This window comes from Montipora foliosa, chromosome 4, assembly GCF_036669935.1.
Source record: "Montipora foliosa isolate CH-2021 chromosome 4, ASM3666993v2, whole genome shotgun sequence".
In the NCBI taxonomy this organism is placed as follows: Eukaryota; Metazoa; Cnidaria; class Anthozoa; order Scleractinia; family Acroporidae; genus Montipora; species Montipora foliosa.
This window is the reverse complement of record NC_090872.1, coordinates 34,393,234-34,403,233: the sequence shown is the minus strand read 5'-3', so window position 1 is coordinate 34,403,233 and position 10,000 is coordinate 34,393,234. Positions and strand designations below refer to the sequence as shown.

Below are 10,000 nucleotides of genomic sequence, written 5' to 3'. Positions count from 1 at the left end.
TCATTCAACCAGTGCAGTCCGCAAGTCAGCGCGTCAATTCTCCGGTCAACATATCAGCCGGTCAGTTAATTAACACGTCAGTCAGTCAATGAGCGGAATACTCTACAGGCGTAAAATAACCCACGTACCGGGCAAACCAGATGGTGTTACTTCAGGAGCACCTTTTCCTATAAGATTTAAAATAAATTAAAACACTTGGTGTAAATTTTAGTGGAGTTTGAAACTCCTATGAAAGTTAGGGTAATGAATCACGTTTAGCTCTGGTTGAAAATACCATAGTTGCTGTAACGCAGTAATTACAATCGCACTTATACAGTTCGCAATATTCCCCCAAATATTTTTATGGCTAAAGTTTGGTAATACAAAGCATTTTTCACCTAATTAACACAGGAATTCATATTAACACGGCAAGTCTTTCCATTGAGCGCAACCCACCTGGCGACGTGAACTTGAGGGAGACTGGAACAAGTGGAGCACCAAACACCGCTGACAAGCTGTATGGACTGTAGGAAAGTTGTATTGGGGACACCGCATAATTATCGCCAGGAGGCATTAAGCCATAAGGATCCAATTCCCCTTCCACAGAGAAGGAAAACTTATCCAAGAAATGTAACTTCTTGTTAAACTAAAAATAGTAAGGTAATAGTAATTTTCAGCGTTAGTCCCAGCTTTATTTGAGCCTTTTTTTGTGCAGAAGAATTTTGTTAAGATTTCTTATCATTGCAGTTATTAACCGGTTTCGTAAGCGATAACGATAGCAAAGCCCACGTTAAATAGTCCATTTTGCAGTTGTTTGCTTAGTTACCTGGACTATGACTGAAAGTGAGGCTTCAATGCTTTCCTTATGTAAATTCTTACTAATTAGCATGACAACAACATCAGTAACATAAGAAAAGGAGGGAGGTCTGTAACATAACAGGGTCAACACCAGCCTCACTTTCATTTAAAGGCCAGGTAACTAAGCACACAACTGTAAAGAGGTTTATTCCGCATTTCAAATATATGTCTTTGATATCAAATCTCTTCATATCCACATCCTTTACGGAATTGTTACGAAAATTCAAGTACGAGTGCATGTGTTATGAAAAACGTACGCTAAATTTGGGTCCCTGCTGCGTATACTGGTAGGACAACTCTTCGTGGCGACCAAGCTGTGAAAACTGTACATAAGGTGGCATCATCCAGAACACGTTGACTTTGTCTGCATATTGTTGCGAGGTATGGGCATGGGACACGGTACCGTTGAAATAAACTCTGGAGCTGAAAGGAAGGAAGCGCGAAAGTATTGGCAAAAACCATTGTTTTCAATTGACAAGAGTTCATGACTAGGAGCGTTTTTACAGACCGAGTTATTTTAGATTGATTTTCCCGCGAAAGCAGACATTTCCAGCTGATTACAAGTGTTGCGTGAGATTTATTAGTACCCATGGGATTGAGAATGGTCACTCGTGCAAACCAAATCTTATTTAAGAACTCGTCAAAAACAGCTTGATCTGTGAAATTATCGGAGTTGTAGGCTCCTAGTTATGGGCTCTTGCAATTGACCATTCTCAATCAACCGCCTATTGACAATGTAAATGCGAAAAAAGACTTTAAAATAACTTTTTCCATTTCAGAAACCTTTAAAAACACAATTTTCTTCGCCGTCAGAGCTTGTCAGAAATTTCTCTCGGAATTGAAAGGCATTGATGTCCGAAAAAGCAAAGAAAACATTCCCTGCCATCACTAAATAAAGAATTGAGTCATCGCTTATTGATCTGATTTACTGCTTAATGACTTCCTAGTGCTACTATTCTGAGCCATCAATTGAAGTCATACTGGAACTGAAATAAAAGCAAATAAAAGAGCGTTTTCACATGACGTCACGGCAGCCATGTTGGTGTTCCAAAACAAAGAAACGGCGGCCATATTGTTGTACCAAACTAATCCCCTTGGAATTGAACTCTATTTTCATGCAAATAGTTTCTTTTGTTTCATCAAATTAGCACCATTTTAGTGACGTGAGTGAAAACGCTCTATATGTTATTGGCATCACAGGCACCCCAGGCTCGGGGGGTAAATTAAAGTGCCCCTAACCCCAAAATATTTTTTTCGCTAAAATGAATCTTTGCACCTGTTCGAAACGCATTGCGGCCATTTTTTCATTTTTCTAACAAATCCTGCCATTTTATAGGCTTCGAAAGTTGCAAAAATCCAATCATCTTTTGTTCAGAACCGAGTCAGAAGGGGAGTGGGTCTATTCCTGATGTGACGTCAAAAACTGATTTACATTGCATTAACTCTTTGTAAAAATGCATGCAAAGTAGATTGTAATGTCACATCAGGAATAGATCCACTCCCCTTCTGACTCGGTCGTGAAAAAAAGATGCTTGGATTTTCGCAACTTTCGAAGCCTGTAAAATAGCAGGATTAGTTAGAAAAAGCAAAAAAATGATCGCATTGCGTCTCGAACAGGTGCAAAGATTCATTTAAGCGAAAAAAATATTTTGGGGTTAGGGGCACTTTAAACTAACAAGGATTCGTATGGGAATTTCAGATATAACAAACTCAAAAAGATATTTACAGGCGAAAGTTCTCAAAATCCTTCGAGGCTTACAAGAGTTTGGACACGGCAAGTCAACCGTTCGATTGATTCTCGATACGGTGAGAGCAAATCAGTAAAAGGTTGACTTTGCGTGTCCAGATTCGTTGTAGGCGAGCCTCGAAGAATTTGGAATATTTGAACAATTGGTACTCGCTGGACCTTGAAACTTAGTCAAAGAGAAATAAATGTATCCCTGTGGCCATAGCCGGAGTTTGAGTATGACTGATGCGGGAGAAGTGTGATTATTAGGCGAGATGTGAGGTAAGCTAGAAATTACTTTCCAGCTTCTCCTTTACTTATGTACGAGCGACAACCCTGGAAGCTGAGAAGTCCCTTAAATTGCGTTAAATCAGGAACAGAAAACGAGAAAGTCACCGGCACAATAAAGTTCGGCTTTTTTATTGAGAGCTTTTGCGTGCAAATATCTTTTTGAATGAGTTTGTTATCGAGATTCCCATACAAATCCTTATCATTTTTACCCTCCAAGTCTTTGTTGACCGTGTTGGCATAAACCCGGGGAAACTCGATCAGAACAGGGGACGATTGGAACAAGAGACGATTGGTTTTGGCTGAGAGAGTCGAACGCAGCCAGACAATTATAGGTGGTAACATGTTCGACAATAGTGGACGGCACACAAATGCACTGCAGTAACCTATCAGGAGTTTTTTAAATGATGTCGTAACTTAAAGTATTCTCACTAGAGAAAACAAAACATCAGTGCTTCATAAAATTATTCTTCTCAACAGGCGAATCTACGTTTATATCCAAAGCTGTATTTATAGAGTTTACTTTCACCTTCTTTTCAGACTTGTGGCATCTTTGCATTCCTGTTGAGTACCATTAAGGGTGCATGTAGCTGAAACTTGCAAAACCGGTCTCCTGGACAGAGGTACGTCAGCTATCAGAGCCACGTCCCCAATCCACATCATTCGCTTGCCACCGCGAACCCCTACCCCAACCCAGTGCTTTGACCCATTCGTAACGTTTGCGTGATCATTAACAATGATCTCAAATTCCATCGCTATCTTGTTATCGGGGTGATCTGCGACTCCGTATTCATTTCCGACCGTACCGAAGTCCAGCACACCGCGGTCGTAGAGTTTCGGATCTCCGACAGTGGAGTTCAATTTTGCCGTTACCTTGCTTAGAGCGATATGGTTCTGGATGTTTTTACCCACCGAGTTGACTTTGAAATATACAAGGGACATGATTGATGTTCCATTCACTGGAAGGATCACCTGAAATAAAATATGCAAATGTAAGTAATCAAATATGTATCAAGAGAGGGTCGGATAAAGTAAGAGAACGGATCCCCCATATATGGCCACTTCCAATGATAGTTTTTTAAAATCTAATGTTAGCTACGCAGCTATTTTTAGAGAGGCAACTGATTGGCTAGTTGTAATGACGTAATACATTTTTAAATATGCGCGGCATTGGGAAGGAGAACTCGAAATAGCTTTGCGAAACTAACATTAGACTTTAAAAAACTATGATGCGGCATGGAGATCCGTTCTCTTGCGTCATGCACTCTACTCTCTTGACATGTTGTATATATTCACGCAAAGTTTCTCTCATTTACATATTAATTTACACACTGGCATTCCTTGTGGCAGTAACAGTATTATTTTCGGTCAGAAAGAAATAATGAAATAATCGAAATAGGAACTCAAACATGGTAACTCATAAACGTCTTCTTGGCTAATGTCGCTTAACAGTAGTGTAGCAGCTCTAGTAACCTGTTATTGTTTAGTATTGTAGGCAGCTTCTATTGTTTTTAAGTCTAAGTCATTGTTTCAATTGTTTACTCTTTCGTTTTTGGCTAGGTTAGCGAGCCAATCACATTATACGTTACGAGAGCTGTTACATCACCATTGCTGAACGCTGATGGGGAATGGGTTCGATACCGGGTTGACGTCACAAATTAATTTGCATTGGTGTTTTCAAAGAACTATTTCAAAGCAAATTAATTTGTGACGTCAACCCGGCATCGAACCCATTTTCCTTCATTGCTGCGTTATGGATCAAAGTATGATCACTTTTCCGGTCTTTGAATACCAATAAAATTTCAATCAAAAGGTTCAGTCTAAAAACAACACGATGCGTTTGGGACGATTTCGGAGTATAAATAGATTGGAAAAGTGTGTTGAGGTGATAGGCACTTTAAATTTCTGCTTAACTGCGATGATCTCCAAATAAATTCCCATTTATTTAAAATTGTACTTTTGCACCAAACAGGGTAAATGCGTCTGCTAATCACTATATTCGTTTGCCTATAGCTACTCGTTTTAATCTGATGGGAAAAATCACAATACTGTTTTGCTGCTATTCATGTTTTGAAGAACCAATAAGGACGTATATTATACCTAACGTCTAATTCGAGTTGGAAATGTCCATTACTAGTGTATCCTGCGAAGCGACTCAGTTGAATGATTGATATGTTTAGTTACATCACGAGAAAGTTAAGGAAACAGAGAGGAGGTCCCCCAGTTTAGCCCTTGGGATATGTTAATTTCAGTTACGTTTTTATAGGTGTTACGAACGTGGACGTCTGTTTCCCGAGACGTCCACCAGAAAATTCAAAACGGCCTACCGAGTTGAATTACAGTTTGTTGACGAAAAAAAAAAGAGTTTCGGAAGCAAGGGAAGAAGTATCTCTTGCCCCAAAAGGCATGCGAAATATTTAACAGCCGCCGTCACACAATCCAAGAGAAGTTGGTATGAGGTCCCGTTTAATAGTCGCGGACGTCTCGGGAAACAGACATCCGATCTAAAAATAACTTTTGTGAAATTCACATATCCTGGCCAAAGCCCCTACACTCCTCTCTCTTCTTATTTTCTCATGGTTACATACAAAAGGAACATAATAAATACTGGTAAAATATTCATTATTGTTGTTACTCACCTCCACTGTCACGGTGGAGATCAATCTTATCATCAGAATTTCAAAGAAAAACTTTGCACGGCCTCCAATGCGAATCTGATTGGTTGAAGCGTTATGTTTCAGGCAAAAGACTGGTACCCCAGCAACAAAAGGTGGCGAGACCGTGAAGGTAGTATTCTGCTTTTCGTCCCCTCTGATATTCTTGTACCTTAGCTCTAGAAATATGTTCAGAGTTTCCAGTGGAGAGATATTGTTGCTGACCTCTAATACTAAAGATCCGTCGATTTTCTTTCCTAAAATGACACAAACATTTTCAGTTTTAATCAAGAGTGATTTTGAGAAAAGTGCCTTAACTCCAATTTTTATTTTTTGAAAATTAAATCTCACCTATGTTGAAGTTACCTAACTTATTATTTTAGCCAAGCAAACCGCCTCTTGCTAAGCATCTTACGTAACATACAACATATGAGAACCCTGTTGTTATTTCAGTCGCCAGTCCCCGTAAGATACATTAACGAACCTTCCCGTTATTTATTTATTTATTTATTTATTTATTTATTTATTTATTTATTTATAGGTGATAGACGTTGTTTTATATACATCTTGCGAAACCGATTTTGATCCCCGAACTATAAGTAATTACCCAAGAAAACGAGGATAGTAAGACTTTTATGTAGATTTTAACTCCACTCAACAAAACCAAACTACGGAAATTAACGGTCCGAACTACATAGAATACACCCTATCCAAAATATCATATATGGCTTCAAAAACCGCTTCTAAGAAACTTCTCTCAGGTGCAAAGAGCTTTGTGACAAACCTTTGAAAAGACTCACCCATCGCCAGTTGTTCAACTTCGATTGCATTCGAACTAAAGTTGTCTTTTAGCGTTAAGGGGGTTTCAGAGCCACTGGACATACGCCACGTCCCGCTTAAAATTTTCAGTGAGTTGGAGTTGAAGGAGATCGTCACGTTTTCTGCATCTTCGTACGACGTGTTGTAGGTGTGTTGAACGACCCAGTCGACAACAAGCCTGTCTCCAATCAAATATCGCTTGATGTAGGATTCGTTTCGGGTAGTAAGGTTGGCGATGAGTGATGGCTCGCTCTGAAGAGAAGAACGAAATGCAAAAAGAAGTTTATAAGTGCCTGCTACAGGGCTTTGGCTGTTAATGAAGTACATTACTTATGTTCATGACGTTGGTTCAATGTTTTCACAATAGGAAAATGTTTTGATTTCATACAATCATTTATCCTACAATTAACAATAGTGACATTGAAAGTACAGCCGGTTTTACAATAAACTAAAAGATGAAAGCAGCTGTTCTCCATAGACTGATCCTGGCCAATCTTTACCTTGTAAACATAGAGTGCCTCTTGTCCAACCCATAGCATCTGGTATCCACTGCGCATACCTGCTCCAACCCAATGCTTGGAGTTGTTTGCAAGCAAAAGATGATCTCTGATGGTCACATTGTATTGAATGACGATATTGTTGTTTCCCTTGTCGTCACCTAATATCTATAGCGACACAGAACAAAATATAAAAGAAATATAACAAGGCGAACACTCTGTTTCACTGCACAGATGTGGTGATCTGCTGCTACCTTTGCCAAATAAATTGCCTTCGGCAGCCTCTACTGTAAATTTGCCAACAGTACTAGTAACCTTCATAACGCATGGGCCACTTTGAGGTCGCGCAGGGAGACAGAATCGAGAGTGTTGAATTGCATTCAATTTGTGGGACTGTTTTAACGGACGCATTTTCATCATTGCGTGCGCAGAGCAAGAACTCCAGTTGCAAGAAAGCGATATGCCATGAGCTGAGCTTCCTTAACACCACCAGAACATTGTGCAATGGCAATTTGTAAACGATAGCTCGCTTTCCAAGATGCAAAATTGTCCGGAAAACGAAAAGATATGATCAAAAGGTCGGTGAGATCATGGTACACACGATGTTTACGTATTAAACGTTATGAAGATTTAACCCGGAGTTAATTGTTATCGTGCAAGAATATACCAAAGTCTTTTTGCTTTGCAGAATAAACAACTCCATAAACAGTGGCTCATCCGCAAAACAGCCCCACAGTGCAATTCCATAAGACTCTCGACCCTGTCTCCCACGCAACCACAAAGTTGCCAACAGACCGTTTTTCTCATGATAGCATGGTTAATTATTAGAACGGAGTTTGTCGGAGCATCCCGACAGAGGAAAAGGGTGGTGGCTGAATAATAATGAAGGTAATGAATAACGCAGTTGCTTTACTACATTTTCCCATTTCCAAAAAAAATTATCCAAGCAATGAAAGAAAACCCAAGCTACTACGGCAAATTATGCGTTGAAATTTACGCGAGTTCAGTCCGTCACTTTTGATTTTTTTCTTTCAAGTCCAGCGTTTATTATTATTATTATTATTATTATTATTATTTTTATTATTATTATTATTATTATTATTATGTTTGTTAATGTTAATTCTTAACAACATTCTATTGCAAATCATTCCAATCTAAGGACGCTTTTCATTTGACAGAACTGACCAGGCAGACCAGGCATTTGGAGGACTATCTCTACATGTGATCCTTCAAATTGTTGTGTTTTCTTTGCCAACTGTAGGGTCTAGTCCAGTTCTGACGAAATGAAAGCGCCCTAAGTTATATCAATTTACTTACAGTCAAATTTCCAAAATCCAGAGTGGCGCGGTCATTAAAATATGCTCCCTCGCTTGAATCATAAATAACAAGTGGATTAGGTGAAGATCCAGAAGCGGTGGTCTTGATATTGCTGCCAACACTTTTTACTTGTACATTGTGTAACTCCATAAAGGAGAAATCGTTTATATTCGTTGTTATTTCCACCAAAAGCGAGAAGTTTAGTTTCGGCAAGGTGATTGTCATTGAATACCCTGTCGTCTTGCCCACCGAAAGATCTATAAAAACACATCAAAAGACGCTTAGCAACACGTATGTCAACACCTTGCACTCTCCACATGTGCGTTTTTGCATTTTGTTTACATATCTGTGCCCTTCTTGTGCTGACAAGAAAGTGAAATAACCTCATTTGAGGCTATGTGAAATACGGCAAACAACTTGGAATAATCACTAGATTTTCAAACCAGCTCCATTTTATGTTTTCAAATGACCTTCTCTCGGCCTCATGTCCTTTTATTGCGGCGCTAATATCTTGTAGACGGATGCATATCCTAATTGAATTTCTAGTGAAGGTTTTGAATGGTTGTTGTTCAGAGATTCAAGCTCTTCCCTCTACGTTTTGCCTAATAAACTACGGAATGATTTTTTTTTCTTGTTGTGAAAGTCCGTGAGTCAACATCCTCTTCACTGGGTTTTTACAAGACAACGCTACTCTTGGGACGTTCAAGGATAACGTTAGTCGAATCAAGTTTCAAAGGTCGGGAAAGCACTAATAAAGTTTTTTTCACAAATCCTCGTGTTTGTGACGTCAGACGCTGATAATAAAAGCTGAACGGAATAACCTGAGGGTCAGTCCTGGTTATGCGCTCCCTGAGTGGTCCAACTTTGATCCCAGGACCTCTCCTGTGGCTTGCCAAAAGCAAAGGGATTGGTGCTGGTAACGAGGATGCTAATATTGATTTGTTACATAGGACATTCTTAAAGAAACTTACAATCGTAGGAGGTTCTCGTCAACATCACGGTTGGAAAAACTGCGTACTGCGTTGGCACCGAGGAGACTGGTCCATAATAATAATAATTATTATTGTCTTTGTCTTGTCCCCACACAAGCGCAGTGAAATAAAGATTGGTCAATGGTTGAATGGAGTCTTTCACAGTCGCATCGAAAGTAACGGAAACTTCATCCGATGAATTCAATGTCGCGATGTCGAAGGAAAGAGCGCTTGAGTTGTAATCTTGACCACTGACATTCCCTGCTTGTAATTTTATTGAACCGGAGACTGGTGCAAGGTACTGGGACGAAATCACGACTTTGATTTGTTGGGACATGTCGATGGATACTGATTGGTTGTGCGTTAAGTTGAGGAGAAAACTGATCCGATCCCCCGGGTTGTAGTATGTTACGTTGTATACCAAAGGTATGAAATCCACCTTGAGAGAATCTGAGCGTTTCCAAGACTAGAATAGTTATAATATTGCGTAAGAATCAGAAGGGTTTTCGAGGCATGCCTAGAAGGAGATTTTGAAAGGTGAAAGCGAAACTGTAACTTCCGATCGTTTCCTTTTGGTGATTCTACATTAAAGTGCACCGAAACTCAAATATTTTTACTCCTGATATAAATCTCCCCAACCAAAGCAAACATATATCACCCAGAAATTCGCTTTTTCTGTACCGTGCAAGCCTCGTAAACTTGGCAGAACTAGCAGTAATTTGGACCCACGACCGAGATGTGAGACGCATAGGTCTATTGTCGATTTTACTGCTTTGCATTCTTGTTTTCAAAGAAATTTTGCATTGCAAAGTACTTTGTGACGTAAAATCGAGGATAGACCAATGCCTTTGGCAGCTCGATCGGGGGTCTAAATTACTGCTGGATTAGATG

At 39.6% G+C, this 10,000-nt stretch overlaps 1 protein-coding gene across 1 annotated transcript in view; it reads right to left on the bottom strand.

The window, feature by feature from the left end:
* Nucleotides 1–10,000, bottom strand: part of LOC138000672 (uncharacterized) — a 23,717-nt gene that overhangs the window by 7,065 nt on the left and 6,652 nt on the right. The window contains exons 3-11 of the mRNA XM_068847238.1: nt 9,110–9,575; nt 8,139–8,395; nt 6,825–6,989; nt 6,306–6,576; nt 5,491–5,762; nt 3,381–3,823; nt 1,095–1,260; nt 436–625; nt 129–167 (exon numbers count right to left, since the gene is read on the bottom strand). Of these exons, the coding sequence (XP_068703339.1) occupies nt 129–167; nt 436–625; nt 1,095–1,260; nt 3,381–3,823; nt 5,491–5,762; nt 6,306–6,576; nt 6,825–6,989; nt 8,139–8,395; nt 9,110–9,575 (2,269 nt within the window). The remainder of the gene's footprint in view (nt 1–128; nt 168–435; nt 626–1,094; nt 1,261–3,380; nt 3,824–5,490; nt 5,763–6,305; nt 6,577–6,824; nt 6,990–8,138; nt 8,396–9,109; nt 9,576–10,000) is intronic.